The sequence below is a fragment of the Rhodnius prolixus genome, unplaced genomic scaffold (assembly GCF_049639745.1).
Source record: "Rhodnius prolixus isolate KJV_2025 unplaced genomic scaffold, Rpr scaffold_2, whole genome shotgun sequence".
Lineage (NCBI taxonomy): Eukaryota > Metazoa > Arthropoda > Insecta > Hemiptera > Reduviidae > Rhodnius > Rhodnius prolixus.
The window spans coordinates 41,036,484-41,059,583 of record NW_027411592.1 but is presented as its reverse complement, the minus strand read 5'-3'; the positions used below and the strand labels follow the sequence as shown (position 1 = coordinate 41,059,583).

At 31.5% G+C, this 23,100-nt stretch overlaps 1 protein-coding gene across 3 annotated transcripts; it reads left to right on the top strand.

Annotated features, from left to right (window-relative positions):
- Window positions 1–1,404: 1,404 nt before the first annotated feature.
- Window positions 1,405–19,772, top strand: LOC141449676 (uncharacterized). 3 transcript variants are annotated; one of them, XM_074119337.1, is made up of 6 exons: window positions 1,405–1,794; window positions 2,487–2,573; window positions 8,637–8,839; window positions 15,545–15,669; window positions 16,530–16,794; window positions 19,106–19,772. In XM_074119337.1, exons 3-6 carry the CDS (start codon window positions 8,785–8,787, stop codon window positions 19,366–19,368), a joined length of 708 nt encoding a protein of 235 aa, XP_073975438.1. In that variant the 5' UTR covers window positions 1,405–1,794; window positions 2,487–2,573; window positions 8,637–8,784; the 3' UTR covers window positions 19,369–19,772. The 3 variants fall into 3 exon arrangements, with proteins under 3 accessions (XP_073975438.1, XP_073975436.1, XP_073975435.1); XM_074119335.1 differs by lacking the exon at window positions 1,405–1,794 and adding an exon at window positions 1,828–2,152; XM_074119334.1 differs by lacking the exons at window positions 1,405–1,794; window positions 2,487–2,573 and adding an exon at window positions 5,726–5,879.
- The last annotated feature ends 3,328 nt before the right edge of the window (window positions 19,773–23,100 follow it).

Here is a 23,100-nt window from a genome sequence, read left to right as displayed (position 1 = left end):
TGTTTTAGTCTATTATTATCTCAGCAAAATGCTCTGGTTTTCTGCATTAAATTTCTGCACTAGACAGGTCATAAAAAGGCTTGCAAGGTTTTATCCGACGTTTTATGATTTCTCATAGAATTTCATTTTGTAAATAAACTTCAACTCAATAAACGATAATGAAGAAGGGAAAACTTATTTAATGGAACGAAAAGCAACAACTACAATCCAAGATTTGAAACAAGTGCTTACTTTATTATAATTTTATTTCTCAAAAAAGGTCATCATACTGGATGAAGTTCTATATTTAGTACGCATAAACTAGCATACGTTGAGAATCATTAAAGAGTAAAAGTAAAGCTAAGTAATCGCCTACTTTTCCTGGCAGGGATTAACAACCAAATGCCAATTAGGTGTCGTGGATTGGGGCGGAAGCTCTTACTTAACTATAAACAATTTTTTTCTGGCAAATAAAAAGTAGTCATACGCGGGATTCGAACTGGGGATTTTCCACTAACAAAGCTACGCTTTTGACCACTAGACTAACATCCGCTCCTACGTTAAGGATAGTATGAAACTGTTAATGGAGTAAACATGAACTATTGGTAATTGGTAGGTGAAGGAGGATTGAAATCGCTGATATGTTTAAAAGTTCTTGTTCTTGTAATGTATTGACTGTCAAGCACTGACGTTTTTAAATTCGTGCTGGCCTATGAATGCATAAATTACGTTGTTAGTGAAGGCAACTGACTGTTTGAAGAGAGGAGGTCTCAGACTCATTTTTCGAAAAGGGTGAAGAAGAAGCGGACTAAACAGAGCAATCCAGCAGTTGATAAATAAAAATATCTTCGAAATATGAAAATGAATAAGAAGCCACTAAACAAAGAAAATTAGAAAACAAAGAATTAGAAATTCTAGAAATTTGAAATTTCAAAGAAATGGAACATTTCAGTGACTGCTCATCTAAATGAATTGATATACAAAAAAAAAAATACCATTAAACACTTAAGTGATCATTACAAAAAAGAGATCAATTCAATGGGCAGAAACGAGAAACTTGGGACTTAACGCTTTTTGCTGACTTGGATGAAATATTATCGGCCAGTTATCATGGTGTCACGTTATCTCTGGTGCGTTAGTTTAGTTTGAATTAATTGGTAATATTGGAATAACATCCTGACTTTCACTTGTGAGGAAAATAACGTTCCTAACCTTAAACGTTTCCTTGTAAGATGAAATGTTTTTCATGAATTATGAGTGGTTGGATAAAAAGTGTATATTAACAAAAAAGAAAGGTAAATATATTTACTTTCCTATGTGTTTTATCCTTTGCCTACGTCAGACAAACAGGTGATATTGTTTTTTGTGATAATGAGGTTGATTTTAATGAAAACTGTACTTCCATTATATCTGGGTTTGTGTATAATACTGGGTTTGTGTATAATCGTATTATAATCTCATTTATTTTGTAGCTGATAAGTGCTAAACTTTGTTTTTGAGATATTTGTTTACAAACCACACGAAAACTGATTTTGTAATTAAAATATCCATTGTATCATCTGCAGTTATTAATGCCTTGATTAGCTTATTGCTATCTACAAGTGACTACAGGGGTGGGCTTCATTTAATTCTGATCTAATTTTTGAATATTTATAAAATTTTGGTCTAAAAACTTTAAAACAATATGTTAAAAACAAAGGTTTAAATTTTCATTATTCAAGAATAGAGGGAAAACATGAAGACAGAACTGCCAGCGTCAGCTGATCTTATAGCACGCCCAGGAGTATTACTTGCTGCTAAAGTCAGCCCTAGAAGGTAAGTGTAATAATTATTAGAATTCACTCTCAGTTATTTGAGAAAATCGTACAAAAAACTTAAATGGTCCAAAAAGAGCTTTCATATGTACATAAAATACACGCCAATATTAGTTCCGTAACTTAAACTTATGATTCTTTCGGTGTAGCTTATACTCTCAGCTTTTATTCAGGGAGGACTTGCGGAAATGATATTGTTAAGAGAGTATCAAGTTACAAATATTTGGGTTGATAACTAAAAATTGGGACAACACACTAGAAGTGAAATGCGGAATTGAACGTGAAAGAAAAAAAATTGGAACATTTTGGGAAATAAGAAATTTCAGTGGCAGCAAAAATTATTCAAAACAAAACTGAAGGTAAGTGGAGCGCCAGTAGAAGAAGGGCAACAAATGGTTACACATTTATGTACTCATTTCATCTACTGTAAAACTAATTAGTTTTTAATACAAGAATCACGCATATATTCGTTTCAAAATGTTAATAATAAGGGATAATAAAAGAAGTATAACCTGTAGTATGTACATATATACATATGTCACTCACAATGATCCGTCATGTAAACATTTAATTATTGTTTCTTCAAGTACATATTTCGTATTTGTTTATAATCCTCTGAAGATGACAGACAATTGTCAAAACGTTTTAAAGTACACTACTATTATTTAAAGAAAATAATAACTTTGATTTCAGGGCAGATTTAGTGGTTATATTTGTCTTCATTACTGGTTACTGCTTAATGACCTCATCAACTTTCTTTGTTAATGATCGCAAGTTCAGGTAGCCCTACGTTTGTTTTAAATAATTTTTTATTTCTTAATATTGCTAGAATAAAAAAATTAATCCTTAATTTTTGTTTCTTTCTTTCTTGACAGATTTTTACTAGTGATTTCCATATATGTATGTATGTATATATTCAGTATCGGCTTTGGAACAGTGAGGTTGTTTTAAACACCTTAGCACTGTATCCTCTGATACCATCATCTGAAAAAAATATTTAACCGTATTTAATATAGTATCAATTACGTCTGAATTATTTTCATCAATTACAGTTCCACTGCTAGTAGGAATTTCTTGTTTCGGAAAAAAAAGTGGTTATCAGCTTCCATTCTGTTTAACTTTGGTTATGATTTTATTGGAATTGGTAAGGGGAAATAGGAATTAAATAGAAATTAAGTCTAAACATACTCTGTAAGCTATTATCAGGGAAATATTTAATTAAAAGTTAATAAATTTTCCCAGGAGCTCTGCTAATTGGAACAAAGTATTATTTTAAAAAAAATTGACTCTGAAATGTATAGCAAAGTTTTATCATTGCTCATTAGTATGTAGTACAAATCCATGTTCAAAACGCTTATGCGTATTTTGAAATAATTATTTTATGTTCCTGGTTTACAGTATTCCCTCTATATAAAATTAAGGGCTATGAATAGGGACGAAGATACGGCACCTTGGTTAATCTGTGCTTATAGTATGTATGACCATCAGTTTGTGAAAAAAGTAAAAGATTTCTATTATGTCGCACCGTTGCAGACCCCAATGCCATTATTCTGGTCTCTGAATGACCAACAGGTGTGTTATATAATATTAAATTATATTATTTGGAGTGCATATGACAAAATGTTCAAGACGCTAAAATCCGCGACACGTTACTCTCAAACACTATTTTATTGCCAGTTCTCATTGGCTTAGAATTTAATTATGTGTTTTTAAATTAGTAGACAACACATGTAAAGCCTCCTCCTGACAGAAGCTATCATCTGCCAGGCCCATGCTGTGCATGTGCTCCCTGTGCCTGCAGTGCCCGGTTAATAGGCCTACAATTAGTCCTGATTACCACACGGATTAAGTCTGCAGAATGACGCTTGATAGAATTCTGCAGAGAACTTTTTCTTTTTTTGACTCATGAAGATGTGAAAAAGAATTAAGATATTTTTCTAGTTTAATCTTTAATAACCGTTTAATGACAGGGTTATTTCCATTTAGATTTATGTGGGACTGGATGATTATTTACAAAAATTGTAGGTCTAATTGTTAGGAAGGTTGTTTTCATTCGCGCGAATGTACTGCTGGAGGGAATATTTTTAATTCCTTAGAGTCGGAAGTATTTATTGGCAAATACTTTGAAAAAATAAAAATTCACATTTATTTTCAAATTATCCACAGAGAATTTATTGCTTAATTGAATCTCCAATGCAAACATTTAATCAAAGATATAAAATAGAAAGAATAACAGGAAGAAAGGTGCAGAAGATAAATATAAGATGGGAGATTACGTTCTATTTATAACGCAAATATGCTGTCTTAGATGGGGTAATGTCGATACTAGATGTTGTAGTAGCAGCAAGCCACACGCCACATTTTGACCATATGTAACCATTAATTTCAGGTGCCACAATAGTTGACAGCTCTGCTCACTGAATTTCTAATAGATAATGAACATTTCTTCTTTTGGTTTTTAAGATTTTTTAACAGAAATCCAAAACAAAAATTACCAGCATTATATAATTAGTGATTTATGATTTGTTTTTGGATGAACTGTTAAAAATGAACGTACTGATAGTGTGTGAATAAAAAAAAGTATCAAGGGATTAGAATGCAATAAAATGGATTAATGTAGGTTTTCAATTCTGAACTTCTTCAGCAATTATGATTAAAAGATCCCGGTTGAAAGTTATGGCTAGTAGCATTTGTTACACGAACAGACTATTATTCTTAGAACATAGATTAAAAGAATAGAAACGCCAAAATGAGGAATTAAAGATAAAGCCAACATAATATGTACTTACTCTATCAGGTTGTATTCTGAATGTACTGTTAAAAACAAAAATCTTTACTACCATTGTTTACTTATTTTTAACGCGGAATAATCTATTATCTTTATTGCACTAACTAAGATATCATGCAGTTTCACCTGAATTGGTGAGGAATGTAGAATGCTGATGGAAAAGTCCTAAATAATTAATATATTGGACATGTAATTTAGAGGTGACTCTTTCGATCAAAGTAGAATAAAAACAGGGAGTAATGCGATTAAAAGAAAAGAAAAAAATAGACCTACGTGTTAGATTTGTTTGAAAGATATTGGTTTTTGTAATTCTTCTATTTGAACACTATTGCAATTAGTACAATTCGAACCTTGGGATTCCGAAGTTCTGAAGAGAAGTCTAGAAAAACAAAAATTCTGCATTACAGTTTAACTCTGCTTAATGCATAAGTGATTATTGGTTAAGCCGAACAATTAACTTTGTGTGAATTTCCTTAAAATATGTATTCCAATTACAGTTCCCTTTTTTTGTTTTACAATGTCCTGTTTATTGGCGATTAGCCAGAATTAAATAGTTATCCGCACAGGTCTTGAAGTTTTCAATTACTGGTAAAGTTTTATCTATCCTTATATTTTAGGGATTTCAAATCAATACTTTGGGTAACTACTCTATTTTTATGATGATGAACATTTGGCAAAACTACAAACATTATGAAGGAAAGATATAAATTCTCTAATTTTTTAAAATTATGTATTTTTTTATGGAGACAAAATTTTAATGTGATTAGAAGTCATATGATACTATTTGGTGGCTGACTTTTTTATACTTTTGTTGTTATCCACAGCCATTTCAAACAATTTTTTTTTATTTTTTTTTAGAAATTACAGAAATTTGAAAAATGCACTAATGTGCAATTTTTTTTTTGTAGGAACAAGAATATGAAATGCATTTTTTAAATTTCTATTGAATATGGAATTTCTACTGGTTAGGACTCCGATTAAATAAGGAAATTTTAAAACTATATTGTTACTTTCGAAATTTTCATCTTTCAATGTTCTCAGCTACGTTAAATTATCAATTTAAAAAAATATTATTCTAATTTGAAATACATCGTAAGCAAAACATTGTTGCATCTCTTCATTTAATTTTAATATTAATGGCTTATTAACCTGTTATAAGAAATAAATTTTAACTTAACAGGTTGGTATTCATGCAACAACCTGATGACAAATTTGATTTAAAATACAATTTTTTTTTCGTGAAAGCAGTGTTTTAATTAATAAAATGAATTTATAGTAACAAAGGAATTATTATTAAGGTAAATGCTTTTTAATTACATGATTCTAGATTTCATTTTCTAATTCAAAAGGTTTTCTTCGTAAAATACTATGGAAATAAGTGGAGTCAGTTAAAAAAAAACAAACAAAAAAACGCGTAGTCGATTAAAAAAACCTGTTGTTTCCAAATATTTATCACAAATAAAAATTTATTTATCTTAAGTTATTGTCTGATATAATTTTCATGTTTTTGTTTAATCAATTATTTGATTTTTTTGTTTTGTTTACCTATTTGATTACGACGTCTTTGAACAATATTTATAAATTAAAGTTTAATATGTCTTTACTTTTTTCATTTGTTCGTTCTCTATGCACTCCTACACCCAGTATGTGACTGATGAGTAAAAATAGAAAAAACTCTTTGCTAAAAATAAAAAATTAATACGTTAAGCCGTTATTGCTACTAGCTAAATTATTGCATTTCAAAAGAATTCATTTTGTGTAAGCTATTTTCCATATGATAGTTTAAAAATTAATTAATTTTTTTAACTTTGACTAAGTTTTGGGTACATTTGCATTTATTGTTCCTAAGTTTCCAATAGCAATTAAATATTTGGTTTTCAAAAAGAAAACAAGGATTAGAAGAGAATTCGAAATGCGACAGAATAAAATGGCCTATTTAGAGAAATGACATTCACTTAGAGAAAAAGAGATGAAACCAATTATAAAGAAAAAAATCGTAGCATATTGATTAACGGCCTCTCATTCCGCCAGGAGATAATCTGGAGCCTCCCCTATTTCTCACTGAACATTAAAGGCGTTTTTACGATTTAAGATTCTTCAGGCATGCTCTAATATCCTCATAGCATTCAGGGCTTATTCTGCTTAATCTTCTGCATGTACCATAACGGTGACGAGTGCTCCGACAAGTCTCATTCTACCTCAGTCTTAGGAAAATATCTCAATAGACTTCATTCTTGTTTCTGGTGATGAGCGCTCAGATTAGAATCAGCCTGCTTCAATTTTAGGAGAGTTCTTGAGAAGATTGCACTTTGTTTTATCTTTTTTTGTTAGTACTGAGTGTTTAGAAAAGACTCAGTCATGGAACTTCTCCAGAGTAAGTATGCTCTGTAGGCCTTCTGTTGGTATTTAGGAGGGATCTTCAGAACAATGCACTTTCCTCGTTTCTTCTAATTGTGTGAGATAGTCTCAGCCTGCCTAAGTCTTGGAAGGTTCTACAGAGCGAAGCTCATTTGACTTTCTCCTCGTTTCGCCTTCTGGAGAAACATTTATTTATTCTATGGCAGCCAAATTAAATGTGATTTCAACCTTCCGAGTCTGATCGCCCCTAAAGGGATTCAATCGTGTAAAAATTCCAATGCGTGAATATCCGCCTGAATGATGGTGGAAAAAGTGCTTAAATAATTTGAGGGTCTAGTCTTAGGATCCTCGCTACATCCAGTTAGTAAAAAATATTGTCTTCATGGCAAATGGTATCAACCAAGTGCAATTAATGGGTTACTCATCATGAGATGCACTTCACTAGGCCAAAGGGGTAATTATAATGTATAAACCAAGAGCATATTTTGCCCTTTCGACGTCGATGAACTTATTTTTCCACCTCTTGTACTGAGGGAGCCATAGTTTCTGAGTTTCTTAGATTCTTCCCTAACTCCCCTAACTGGGAAACCCCTAAAGAGACTGTACCTTCTTATTCATTTGAGTTTTGAGCAGCTGGCGAGAAATCCTCACCAATTTGAGCAGGCACTTCCCACATGCCTTCATCGCGAATCACTATTTTGTTTCGTTTTGTTTAATTTAAGGAACGTCGACGTCTGAGGTCATTGGCGCCCGTAGCTTTTTTCAGTCCAATGCCAGCTCTGGATAGTGTTGTCTGTAACAATAGTACTCTGTCCATCAGCGGAGAGTGAATTGTAAGAAGCTCCTAGGAAAAGAAAATCTAAGAGCCAGCAGCTAGATTCTTTCCAGGTAGAGAGCTTTTTGGGGTCAACTCTTTTTGCGCTTTTTTTTTCCTCATACATAGATGGGGTGGATACATTCCCACCCACACATGCAGACCAATTCGTAAAAACTACTTTTATTAAACTCAGAGGACTTCAAATTGAATATTTCCGGTAAATATTCAAAAGGGATTACAGTTCAAGACAAAGGACGAAGTTAAAGGATGGCATACGCATGCTACCTTCATTGTTCTCACCCACTGACTCCCTTCGATGGACACGAGAAAATCAGTTATGAGCTCCATGGTCTTCTTCAAGAAGCCATAATAGGTGTTCACAAGATATTTAGTGTCATTATGACTAAGGAGAATATCCTTGATATGTTACTAATGATTGATGTTGTCGATGAGCCAAAGAAAAATATCTTTTTCTTACTTAGAAATAGTAAAAATAACGGCCAGAGTAATTGGTAAATGACAGATGAAGTCAGCGCATCTTGCCCTCTAGCGTGGACCAATAAATTGCATCCTATGTTCCGAGAAACATAGTAATTTAAATTCTCTGTTAGTTATACTCAAAAAAAAAAAATATTTTTTAATTTATTTTCAATAATGTGATAAACATAAATTACACCCAACCCAGAGCTATTTAATTTTTTTCTTTCCTCCAATAAACTAAAAATAAGTTAGTTGAAAAATAGAAAAAATACATTTAAACTAATTTAATTGTCCAATGGACCAAAGCAGATTAGAAGAGTGAAACCACATGTTGAGAGTGTATTTATATATATGTATATATAACGCGGCTGGAGCATTTAACCGGTGGTTTATTCCCTAGGTGGGGTGCAAGACACGTGGTGGTCCAGATCGACAGAGAAGTCAGAGGCACGAGCCAAAGGCAGTGAAGACGCTAGTACTATTTATAAATAGAAAAGTATACCCTCATAGAAGAGTTTAGACACATAGAAAAATAATACTATTCAGTCATGCCCAGGTCTTTCTTGTTAACACATCGTAGGTACCCACCTACCCAAAATTCAGGTAAACAGTTCTTATTTCATATTCTTTTCGAATGAAATATTGAATGTTTTACAAACCTCAATATCCTCTCACATGTCACTATGAGACAGCTGATTTTTCTCACTATAAAAGAAAAAATCACTATGTCCAAACCTGCTTCGTTTTCACATCACATAATAATTAATTGTTTTTCTGGAATGAATTTTTATATAATTAATTTATACAAATTAATAATTCAAGGATACTGAAATAGCATAAATTCTTGGACTTCTATTGCTATAAAATATTTGTGTTATTTATTTATTTATTTTTTTCATTTGCAAAAGACAAATATTCATTGTCCCTAATAGAAATAGGTAATTGTCTAATAGTAATAACCATTTATTCTTGAAAAAAATGATTAAACAACATGTTGTAATTTTGTGAAATATTTTTAAAGGTAATCAAAATTATTATCTCCTCTATAGGCTTCATTATTTCTATCCAAACTATTGATTTTTTTTTAAAATGTAAAATTTATTTTTTTGTTTTTTTATTAGATTGTTAAATTCTTAGTTATTTTACTAGTAAAAACCGTATTTTCTCAAATCTCAAAAGAAATGTGAGAACAAAGCATTTTAATATCCATTTGAAAAATCAGTTTTCTGGCAAAAAAAAAAAGAGTTAGTATTTATTGTTTATACAATTTAAAAGTCTTAATTGTCTGAAAAAGTAAAAATTGCTAAGATGAAGTTTTATATTAACATAAATGGCTGAATAAATAATAAACTAAAGTAAAATATTAGCCAGGATTCTTGCCATAGTGCATATTTAATTTAAAAAAAAAAACAACTAAATAATAAAAAAATAAAGAATTAGTCTGTTCAAAATGTCTTCGAAAAAAATATAAATACCTAATCAATTTTAAAAAATAAATAATTTTTACATGAAACTAATAAAAGATTTTTATATCAGTAAAATAAATTGAAAAACAATTATTAAACATTTTTTCTTCAAGCAACTTTTGTCTTAACCTTTTGTTTTTTGCCAATAGCCATAATTCGCTGGTATTCAAGGAATTATTTGCTATAATGAATTTGTCGCGCCCAATTGAACGTAAAATTGAAAATATGTTCATTATTATACTTAATCATTACAGCATCTGAGTTGGTCGAATGGGCTAAGGCGAGGTGTCTCGTGGTAGTTTCATTCCCGGACTTGTTATCTAGGAAATACATTATGTATTTATAAAATGAAGATTCTGATGAAATAATAGATATACATAAAACTATAAATTATCAAGACACAAATTTTTTATTCAAACATTATAAATTTGTGGAATTGGTGTTTATATATCAGAAATTGTTTCTCTTGGAAAAATAAAGCACGAGCAGGAAAAAGAAAAAAAACAAAAGCATTAAATAGACATCCCTATGGTTATACCATCCTAACAACATAAATAACACTAATACTAACATCTCTAGCACTCATACAATAAACACAGGGCCTGCAGAGTTGGTTGGAAGTGTGCAACTGCTTGGGGTTTATCGAACCCAGACTCGCACTGATAGTACAGTTTAAAGACGTCTAAAAACTATGAACAAACACTTCTTTTTTTTAAAAAAATGAACCTCGATAGATCTTTGTGAACACTTCCTACAGATCTAATCTAAATAAAAAATTTTGAGGTAACTCTTCTAATGACTATTGGTAACAGCCACTTGATTTTCTTGTTGCAGAAGGGTTTTAGTATTTACGTTTCAAATACTTAGATCTATAACTTAAATTTGAAAATTATACAAAAAAAAATTGGTTTTCGAGCAGTTATGGGGATAGAACTCTCTCCAAATTGTCATTTCATTGCAGTATATGTTTTAACGAACACTAAGAGTGTCTAGCACTTTCTATTGTTTGTTTTCTTGTTAATTGAAGGGCATGCAGGGAATTAACCTGCAGTGTCTTAGCGCGACGGGTGCTGCCATCTTATGTGATTCCCTAAAAAGGTGACCACTTACGAGAAACTACAACCAGTTTATCGCACAATGATGGCATCAGGCAGGTGATTTGATGATAGTTACCAATCATGGTAGGATCCCTCAAGAAAAATCTGGTACCACTTATGGAGAAGATGTGGAGATAAAAGCTAAACGGATGAAATTTGTACATAGAGTGGTAAACGAGGTTCTGGTGAATGATGCGAGCCCTCAACTGAAATAAGTTATTTCCTTCAAATATTTGGGTGCTCGTTCACTTGGAGGTTGTAGACCCAATAGACATGCAGAGAAGAAAAAGGATTAAGGCTATGTGGAAGTAGTCAACTGTTTGAAGAAAGTCTTCCTTAACATTAAAGATGCAACGAAAAAAAAGAAAAAGGATAGAATCTGAAATACAACGATTAGTCCGGACTTGGCAGCTGATCGTTAATTGAGAAGAATGCATTAAGGTGTTTTGGCCACATATCTAGGAAGAACAAAGAAAGGGATATAAGTGAATGTTTAGGTTGTAAGACCTAGTTAAAAAGAGGAGTGCAAGACAAGTGGAATGGATTGGAAGAAGAACAAGGAGTTGGTAAGGGATAGAACTGGATGGGTCAGGCTCTCCAGAAGATAGAAGAGGGTGTAGAAGCAATGCATGAAAAATGATAATATGAATAAAACTTAAATATGTCTTGAACTGTTTTTTTTTGGGGGGGGGGATATTGTATGTTAGAATTTTAAGAAATTCACTGAGAAAAAGACGTATATGTTCACACCAGATTTCTACTTATATTACTAGTTAAGTAAAGTAAAGTAATCGCCTATTTTTCAGGCGGGGCTTAACGTCCAACTACTAATTAGGTGTCGTGGACGGAGGCGACTAGCAAACATACTTTACTGTAAATTTCTTTTATTAACCATTAAATAAAATCCAAGGCCTAAGACCGGGAATCGAACCCAGTACCACAATACACATTAGCTTCGCAGGTCTCGCCTCTAACCGCTCGGCTACCGTGGCGCCTGTATTACTACTCGTAGTATATATATAGGTAATGAACTTAAATTATCCAGTTACTTACATCTTTCCCATCACAGCTGATCTAAACAATAATTTAACTTTGAATAATGAAACTTCCCTCTTTTGCCGCAAACAATTTATGTTCCCTATTTCTTTAAAAGAGAATTGAAAAAGAGGATTTGCTGGAAATTAGAAGTTGTTTTTTGTGAGTATTCCGTAACTGGATATCAAACTACTGTGACTTAGCTTTCCTTAAAATTACATTTTAGTACAATCTAGACCAATATCTATAGATTGAAGCATTAGTTAGGTACAATAAGCTGTACGTATGCCTACACACGTTAAGTACGAGTATTGTAAATTTACACTAAGAGCCGACTTTTAGCAAATTCATGTCGATAAAGTCTTAATTATAAAAGAATTGGTCTTATCCTACTCTATGAATGTGAATATGAGCTCTCAATAAACGAAAAGTCGAAGAACCCATTGAGTTTAAATTAGACAGTAAAATAAACATGAAAAATGCAATAAAAAAGAATATACATTTTGTAGTACATAAAACAAAAAAGGATTCCTTCTAATAACTAATTAATTGTTTATTAAATAAACAATTAATTAGTTATTTAGTAAATTATATTTATTTCTTTAGAAATATTTAGTTGATGTAGAGTTTTTATTAACTTGTTTCATAATAAAAAAAATTATGTATAATTGGCCTAATCCATGGACATAAAATAATACATCTAAAACTTATAAGATTTTTAATATTTCTTAATTTTATAATTTGAATTAACTAATTTAAACTAAATATTAAGCTATTATTTGATTATCAAAAAAAGACATCAGAAGTTTCTTTCTGATTTTGAGTTAGCTTCCTAACTAAAATAATAATTTTTTCAAACTTCATTGATATATTTTGTACTAGCAAATGAAACGCTGCTCTTGAAAAATTACCCTCAGGATTTTTAAAAGAAGGATTGAAACTCTATGATAAAATTCACTTCTGATTTTAATAATCCATCTTTGACTTGACAGGGATAACTTCTTACACTAATGATGACTTTCATTTAAAGCTAAATTTAATTTTCTGCTTACTAAGTACTTACTTTAATTTTTAATTTCGATAAGATACTGTTATAGATATTATGCTATTGTCCTGAAATTCTTGTAAGGTAGTAGTACAATTTAAGTTTTGCAAGAACAGTTTTAATAAATAGTGAATTGTCACTGTTGCTTGGGAAAGTAAAAGATCAGTCTGAATATGATATGAATGTTCAAATAGTAAACAAAAATGTGGACCCTCCTAACGATTGGATGAAATGAAGATATTATAAGAAATGAAGATTAGTTACTATTAGTTTTCCAGAGAAGGAACTATGGAGAGAGAGGGATAGTTCGATGAGTGTTCAGATCGAAAATAGGATCTGATCCCTTGATCCCCTCTCTGGTGAAGAGAATTGTTATAAACAGTGTCAAAGCAGTTAGGCGGTCGTTCTATTGGAATGTTGTGGGCGAGTGCCAAAATAGACCACTTGCCTGGTTAAATACTGCCAACCACCTGATTCAGCACCACCTGCCTCTAACGCAGAAATAGTTTAACCTTTTAAAGTAACCAAACTTTTATTTGGCACTCAACATCTACTATTCATTATAAGTTTTTTAATATTTATTAATGTTTAAATTTGAATAAAATTAATTTATACTAAATATTAAGCTATTGTTTGATTATCAAACAAAGACATCAGAAATGTCTTTTTGATTTTGAGTAAGCTTTCTAAAATAATAATTATTTCTAACTTCATAGGTTAATTTGATAAATTATTCTTTCTGCAATATTTATTTGTTTTCGTTTTAAATCTCTTTAATTAATTAATTCTTTCAGTTTTAGAAACTATAAGAAATCATAAGTTGTAGGTAAACCTATTTGTCTAATTTATAGTTTTGGGTCTACTTTCTGCAATCAGTTGCTTCATGCATTTTTTTTTTTCATCAATCATATCACAAAACGAAAAATCGAAGGTTGCCTCAACTCTTAATTGATATTTCGATCGTAGGCCATTGTGGAACCCAACCATAACTTAGAGAATAGCGCCTGCGATTTCCCTTAAATTTTTTAAGATAAATTACACATCTACAGGAAAATTTGATTAAGGACTTCTGAGTGAGTGGGTGTGTTCAGCTTATTCTAAAATGTCATTTCAGTGGATTGTACGGTGCTATCAACATAAAAGGAAGGTTAAATGTGTTCAAAATTCTAAATTTGAAAGCATTCCTTAACCGGAATACCGGAGTTACTGTATAGACTCTCACTTTTTTGAGATTTTATTGAAATTGAATCACACGATTTTTTCCTAATTTCTATGTAATTAATACTGTTTATCAATTTTTTTTGTATTTTGAGTCACAATAGATCCAAACAAATGGTTTGGAAATTATCAATTTAAAAACTAATTAGCGTATATGTATACGCTATATACATGTAAATCAGACCTTTACCTTACAAGTAACTGCTATTAATACTTATTTACTTCTTAAATGAATTTATTAAAAAAAATCACGATTTCTTATATTCTGTTACTTACATGGGCACGCCACAATAATAAACATCTGTTAATACTCATTCAAATTTTTTTTATAAGCAATTATTATTACTCTAATGAGACAAATTTTCTTCTACTTAATTTAATACTCTTGTTATATAATAGTACTTCGTTAGCTGATTTGTCGCATGGGCCTGGCAGATGATAGCCTCTGTAGGTTCGGTCAGGAAAAGGAGGAAACGGCACTGCACGTGTTGTGTCAGTGTGAGGGGCTCGTGTGGCTAAGGATGTTACTTCTCGGGGAGGAAAAACCAAGGCCTGTGAGTTTTACCCAAGAGTCACTCTCCAGCATTAAGAGTCTGATTAAAAGGACAGGTCTAGAGGGTGAGCTTTAGAGTGCGGGGAGCCACAATAGATCCAAAGGGATCGCAGTGGCGTAGGCCTTGAGGCTGCCCTAGTCTAATCTATCTATAGCTGATTGGTCAGGTGTGAACAGTTAAACTATCTACCAGCTATCAAAATCAAAGCAAATGGTTTGGAAATTATCAATTTAAATGTACCTGTCCCGTATCTATCTGTAATAGTTTTTCTGGTACATAGATTGACCTTAGAATGCAATTTCTTTTTTTTTTCAATTTAGATATCGAAACAAACCTTTTTCTTATACATTCTTATTTTAGAAAAAAAAACTTATCGTAGAAATTTTCCGGAAATCTCTGTAACATAAATTTTTCCAGGAAAAGTGGTGGGACGGAAAGTAGTAAATGACATTTAAAGAAAAAGTTGGTGCTATTATAGAAAAATCGCCTAAATAAATTCGTAGTTCCGATTGTATTCTACAGTTTGCAAAGCTAAATATTAAAACAAAATATAAAATTTAAGTGTTCGGTGATTCTAATTTTTTCTCCTTACTTTCTTTGTTCCTACTCTTTCTCACACCCAAAGAGACACTAAAAACTTTTCTTTTTTTAAAAATCAATTTCAGGAAACCTCAAAACAAATTTTTCCGGTAAAAACTTAGTTACGAAGCTTTGAGTAGATCTCAGTACTTCTCTTTTCGGAATGAAAGACAGTAAAAGTAATATTGAAACTCTTTTACATTTACAGGAACTTACTTTTAAATGATTCACGATTTGTGAATTGCTCTTGAGTAAAAGTTTATAATAGGTTTCATCAATATGCAAGATAATTATGTTATTTTTTTTGTTTACAGAGGAAATTAAAGATGAGGAGGAAAACGTGCAAGATGATGTGTTGTACAATTTAACACAACTAGCCGAAGTTAGTTTAGCTGCTGGGCAACTCGACACGACAAAACTTCCGTACACGCCATCTAAAGTAAGTTTAGATAGAACTGTCCGGTGGGACAGTTGTATAAGGGTGGATCGTCAAAAAGTGCACGAAAAAGCGAACGTTTTAAACACCCAACTTTGACAATGTTTTTCTCTTTTTCTTTAAAAGATAAATTGGCCAAATTTTCTTTATAATATAGGGCAAATCCTTCTTTATAACTGTAATTTTTTTTTTTGCAACAACAATTACGAGTTTAAAAAAATTTCCCATAATCGCAGTGTGGAGTATCAACAACTTTCGTGGGTTTGTAAAGGAGAAAATTATACCAAATTACTGTCCTAAGTAATTTTTATTTTGCCGTTAACTTAATTCAAATACAAAAATGTCAAGCAAAAGTAATTGACTGAGTTATACGGTAAAAAAAAAACCTCAATCAACTGTCTTAGAAATTCGCATTTTCAATCCTCTAGAAACTTGAGCTTCATCCAAACGAGTTATGAGCTTATTAATGAGTTCAAGAGTAAAAAAAAAAAGCACTTCAGAGTTAAATCTGATGACTTTTCATTAATAGATTTGCTCAAAACATTCAAACAAAACTTGTAGTTATGCAGCTACAAGAAAATAATTGGAGTTGTAAATCTCTGCAAGTTGAAAAATTGTTTTAGTTAATTTGTAGTTTTGGTTGACAGAAATTGTTCAAAGGCTTGTCGTTGAATCTCTTGGCAGAATTTAAATCAAATATTAAATTTGAACTCACTGCCCCTTGTTTTTTGAGTTATGCCATTCACTCTTACGCCTAAACATCAATGGCATTACAGCCCATCTTTAGCTTATAATGTTTCATTTTGTTGTTATTATGAAACATAACTATAATGTAGATTTTATAGTTATTTTTACTATTTCAGCACAATGGACCAAGAGATCACTATGAATGTAGTGAATGTGGAAAAAGGTATACCACATCTAGTAATCTTGCAAGACATCGTCAAGTCCATCGTTCTCTTTCGGATGCTAAAGCAAGACGTTGTCCTCACTGTGATAAACTTTATGTATCTGTACCAGCGTTCAGCATGCATGTAAGAACGCATAGTCAAGCATGTCGATGTCACATATGTGGAAAATGTTTTTCACGTCCATGGTTATTGCAGGGCCACATCAGGACACATACAGGTTTGTCAGTGACACATTTAAAAAAACATTTAATACAAAATATTACCCTTTTATTCCTTCAATTGTTTATTTGTTTGACAAATAATTATTTACATTAATTGTAAACCAGTCTATTTCTGCAAAAATTAAGAATGTGGTGTAAAAGAAACCCTGAGATTTTATCGAATGTGGAATGAACCTTTTTAAACTTTTCATCAAATCTTTCTTTACAAATATCTGCAATTTATTATTTCTTGATGAAAATCGTATTTAGGAGTTTCTGTAAGTTCCTATAACCAATAGTCCCAACTTTTGTTTGCCCTAGTATCACAAACAACATGGCGTTTTAAAGTGTAGTACCGAATTCTCCCGACAGATAGTAGGAGCTGTCTAATCTGTAGAATTGGCTAGCCTAGTTTGATAAACAAGTGGGACTTTAGACTTCTGATAAGAAGAGGCATAAAAAAAAAAAAAATATTAGAGTGTCAGTATAAATTAGTATGCTGTACGGAATACTCTCACGAACACTGTGTGGAATACTATACAGTATTTGGTCAGTAGCTGAGTAATTAATAGTCGTCACAGGTACCGTATTGTGTCTAATTGAGTTTGGGAGAAGCCGTACAGGAGGTGGTTTACTGCCTGTACATTTTCTATAGTTCTAAATATCTATGGCCCCAGTTGAAAGGGACAGGAACTGGGATTTTGGTAAGCTTGCCTTAAATTATGAACTTAAGTTTGGGGAGGACCTAAATTCTGTAAAAAAGAAAGACAATTTATGGAGAGAAAAAAGGTGCTTACATTGTCACTGCATTGTGAAATATTACCGGTAGGATTTTACCTCCAGGCGCCTGTAAGTTATTTCCACAGGAAATAAGATTGTAATTCCTTCAAAGTATAGTTATTATTATTATTAATTAAGTAAAATTCTTGACTACTTATCTCCCGGCCTAATTGCCATATTTAAGGATGTCGTTGACCTTTAACTGGCTTTGATCTTTTAGTGTCTGGTCATTACCAAATATCATACACCTGGCCTTCAGGAAGCGAGGATATTGTCCCAAATGGGTTACATGATTTCTAGCAACCCGTCCTTATACCAATACTGATAGCGTTTTTCAAAAGTCCCATTTTCAGAAGCGTCACAGTCTTCACCACATCCAATACCCTTAAATAATTCTATTCCAGTTTCAATTGACACCCATTTGCTGAATTTCATGAATAAATTCCAAAGCCTGTCAACAGCCTTTCACGTTCGTCCGGAGCCCCTAGAACTTTTCTTAACATCTACTTCTTAATAATTCCTCACAATAACGTTTCGAGATTCCTCAGGCAGGTTCAGGTAGAGTGAATTTTCATTTTGTACCTTATCAGCCCACATTTCCCAAACTTTCATTGATCTAAAAAAAATCTAACTATCTTTACCTGAACAAGAAGGTCTTCGCCAGTTTTCTACCTTAGACTCCCAGCTGGGTTTACCTGGTTGTTAGAGCTGATTGACTGCTAGAGATGATACTTATTCCATTTAATTGTTCTGGATCTTTTCCAGCTCCTATTGGCATTATATTATTCCGTATAACTGGAAAATTGTAGCGTATTAGCACTAACGCCACGGTTTATTAAAGCCACAATAGATCTATATGGGCCGTGGTGGCGTAAGCCTTAAGGACGCCCTACAAGAATCTAATCTAACGCTGCAGTTCCGCTTTTGTAATTCCTGAGGGCCTGCGAGATTAAAACTATCTGTGAAGCAATTTATCTTCTTTTCAGTCTACGTAAAACATCAAGTAAGGCCTCATGCTTCCAGTTTGTTCTGGCAGACATGATATTTATTGCTGAACTTGAAATTTGGAGAGGTTTCATCATTAACAGTAGTTATATCAGTAGCTGCAGTAGTTGTAGGCCCAATAGCTCCCATGATGGCCACTCAAGTCATAAGCTATACTGTCTACAAATCCTTAAGACATCTTCTAAAAAGAGGACCCGGCCAGTTTGTAGATCCAGCGTCTTAAGGCCGCCTTCTTTCCAAAATAGTTCCTTACTCTAAAGGTAACTCGATAAAACTCGTCTCCTTATTAAAAAATGAAGTCATGGCAAATTGTTTTGCCACCAGATCTCCCCACTAAGTTGAGAAAACTAAGTAAGTCTTCGTCGTTCATCCAGGAATATATGCTGGTTCTTGTGATTAGGCTTGTGCCTACCAATTTCTCTAGTCCTGTTACGAGAAAGAAACTTATGGCTGTATCCCTAAATAAATACTAGCTTATACATTTTTTAAGTTAAATACTCTAAGTTAAAAAATAATTAAACAACTTAGCTCATTATATTCCAGGAGAAAAACCTTTCAGATGTGAAGTTTGTTCAAAAGCTTTTGCTGATAAATCGAATTTGCGAGCACATGTACAAACACATTCAACACGCAAACCTCATATATGCACAAAATGTGGCAAGGCATTCGCTCTCAAATCCTACCTTTATAAACATGAAGAAGCATCTTGCTTACGCTCATCAACTGATTCTAGGAGTACGCCAGAAGATAATCCATGTAATCTCACTTTTGGTAGACGTCTTATACACGTAACAGTGTCTGTTTAATTATTTGAATAGTTTATTTGTGATGTGTACTTATTTAATGCAATTGCAAACAGTACCATAGATTTTAAAGAAAGCTCAGTATTTTTATCGTTAATAACATTTCCTTGAAGGCAACGTTATTTTATCTCGGGGACATTTCACTGCAATGATACCTAAAAACAAAAACAAAACAAAAGTGTACTTATTCCTTCTTAACTATAAATTATTTATTTACCATCATATTGTCAAAGAAAAATGTTTGATTTGTAAAATAACTTATTGTTATCAATTACAAACATCTATATCAAGAAAGTATTCTGCTGATATTCTAAAACTTCAAAACATTTTTATACTTTTAGATTAATTTTAAGAGGGACCATTGCTAGGATTAATAATAAACTGCTTACAATTTGTATAAATAATAATTAATTCCCTCTTTTCAAATAGTGATATTAGTTAAATTATTTACCAGTTTTGAGTAAGTTAACGTACTTCCATTTATTAATTTGTCCATTTTCTAACTTAGAAAGTTAATATTAGCTCAAATTTTATTTATTATGTTAAAAAAAAGAAGTAATGTAATTTTTCTGTTTCTTAGCTAAGTTGGAAGGATATTATATGTAATTTGAATATTTTACATTGAACATTAATTTATTTCTTTATATATTTATTATCATATATTTAACTAACTTAATTGGTTGAAATGGCTGCAAATGTACTTAATTGTAGGTTTTGTGAAAAGAAAAAATCGGATCTATATTTGAGTAAATTCTTACATATCAGTATTGTAATTAGTTAATCACGATTTTGTTTCTCTAATTGACTTTCTTTACTTAGGCCAAATAATGCTATAAAAATAGAAAAATGAAATTTTATTTTGTACTAAAAAAATCCACTATAATTCGAGATTTAATACCTCTTAAATGGTTGACTCATTCAAAACTCATCATAATTCTTATTTGTTGTTTATAATTTACTCATAAGATGGGTTAAATAGAATATCATTATTTATAGAATTTATTATGTTAATGGAAGAGTGATCCTAGTCCTCAGTGAAAATATTTTTTTGTCAACATCATAGTTTTAAGTAAAACAAAAGTGTAACAAATATTTATTTAGTATTTATTTCATAGATATTTTTTAATTTGAATTTCTTAATTTATGAAATATGGAAGAGTGTTCACTAGTCTTTTCATTTTTGATTCAGATGAATTAGCTCTTTTTATAAGAGAATTAATCTATTATCTTAAAAGAGTCATTAATAATTGAATTTATTTAAATTAAATTTGCCAAATGATCCGTGTATCTAACATAATGTATCTTTCCTTTTTTTTAAATTATGTAAAGATAATGTATTTTTTAAAAAGGGAGTTATTTAATGAAAAAATGTTTATATAAATTGAGTCTATTATTTTTAATTTATAAAATAATACAATAAACTACTTTTTCTCTAGTCTAAAAATTGTCTGATAATATTCTATCCCTAGATGCACGATAATAGATTTATTGCAAACAATCTTTATCACCAGTTGCAGTATAGACCATTTCCATAATCTACATCATTATTTCCAGCAGCCATGACATTGCAATGAAATAAGTTTAAGGCATTCGCAAATAAATTATGAATCCTTTGGAATATATAGAGAAAACAGTACATAGAAGCGCGGCACGACAAAGCATTTCAGATTTTAGCTGTCACAAGCAATTCCATCTACGAATCATATCTCTAATCATCTACACAGTGAAGTATGTTTTTTTTTTTTAATTACAAATTAAAAAATAAGGTAAATAAATGCATTCTGAGCTTCAAGAACCCCAAAAAAAGTTTGGGTTCTGTTTACTCAACCAATGACAAGAAAATACCTTTTTTTAGAGAGAGAATCTAATATCAGTATAATATCTGGCAACTTGGAGGCTAAGTAGCGCCAATTTTAGGAAATCTGTCACTTTTACTCTAATTTTTTTAAATATTTTTTAAAAAAGTGAATAGTGATCTCACAGAAAATCATAGACGAAATTCTTGTTATAATTTCACATGCAAAATTTATGCTGGAGTAGGCGAATGTAAGGATTACCTTTTTTGCAAGAAACTCCAATCAAAAGGCGCCAATAGTACCCAAAACTTGGAGAAAAATAAAATTTGGTTCTAAAATGTAAACATTCCTTCTTAAGAATACTGTAAACTTCTGCTTCAGCTCGAAAATTGTTCGCAATATACTATTAGTATGCGTAATTAATTAATAATGTTCAATAAACAGTAACAGCTTTATCGAAAAATCGTTGTTATCATACAAACCGCATAATTCTTGCGCTAAACTGTACCACTGTATCAATCCATAAACTCTGGGATTTTTCTTTCCAAATGAAAGCTCACGTTCTTTAAACCTTTGTGTGGTGACTCAATCAATATTCAGATCTTCAGACCTCTTTATCTATTAACCATCTTTTGTTCCTAAATTATGGGATATTGTAGTACTTGATATAACTTCACATTTCTTATTACATCATTCCAAACAACACAATCACTGGTCCATAAACCTCTACTAATATTTTATTACTACAAAATTTGTTCCATCCTCTTTTGGAAATTAAGGTGCGTCAGCATCTGAGGTTATTGGCATCCGGAGCTTTTCCAGTGCACTGGCCAGCCTCTTCTTGCGTTGCAGACAACACCAGTGAGTGAGCTGTAAGAAGCACCTAAAAAGATAAAAATCTAAGGGCCAACAACTAAATTCTAACTCCGGATCTTCGCGTTGGAATCCAGTATACGCTAAACCATTCTTATTTTTATTCATAAATTAAACTTTTCGGATTTGATGCTCATTTGAAGCAAATACGAGTATATCTCAAGTTCTTATTCTGTTGAAAAAGTATTTGGAGTTCCATCTGGATCACGTCTTAGTTTTTTTTGTAAACTATTTACACTGATGACCTAAAATACAAATAGGATAAAATTTCGACATCCTCTATAAGGAGATAGATATTAACATTAGCTTTGCCCTAATCAATTACAATTCGAAAATTAGATGCGATTGCAATAATTTCTCCATTAACTGTATGAGAAAGTAAAGATTGTTATATAAACGAAATTCAAAGTGCAAGGAATTTATTCTCAGATCTAATTAAATGAAAATATTAGTCATGAATAAAGATTGCACATCATAGTCCTTCATACTTATAACTTGTTTATTTATGTGCTTGTAAAGTGTATGTACTGCACGCTCTCTCATCACACATATAGTCTATTCATTCACTCCATTTTAATTAACTGCTATTTATAACAGGCCGTGTTCTCTTTCTGTCTTTCTTAATGTATACGATCTGCACTATTTAAATAAACGTTGAAATAGATTTCCTGTTGATAGTAGCAATTAGGAACGTAGAAGATGGAATCATTTCCAAGTATGATAATATAAATTTTCATGTATATTCTTTAATAATTTAGAAATAAAAACTATACACCGCTCATATGAAGTTTAGAAAAGAATTTACAAAGAGAAAGTAGCTAAAAAAAGGCGAAAAGTATCGTTACAAAAAACTTTTTGCTTTTCATTTTTATGTTTATTTTTCACTTTTCTTTACTTATGCTTTCTTGCAGGTTTTCAATTTTTAGCGATGCAAATAAAATTTGTTTTTTCAAGTACTAGAAAAATCCTTTTCTTGGTATTCCACAAAGCTGGAAAACAAAATTATAAGTCTTCTAGCTTCCTAACTATAAACTTTTCTTTACTTTATAAATGGCAACAGTCACTT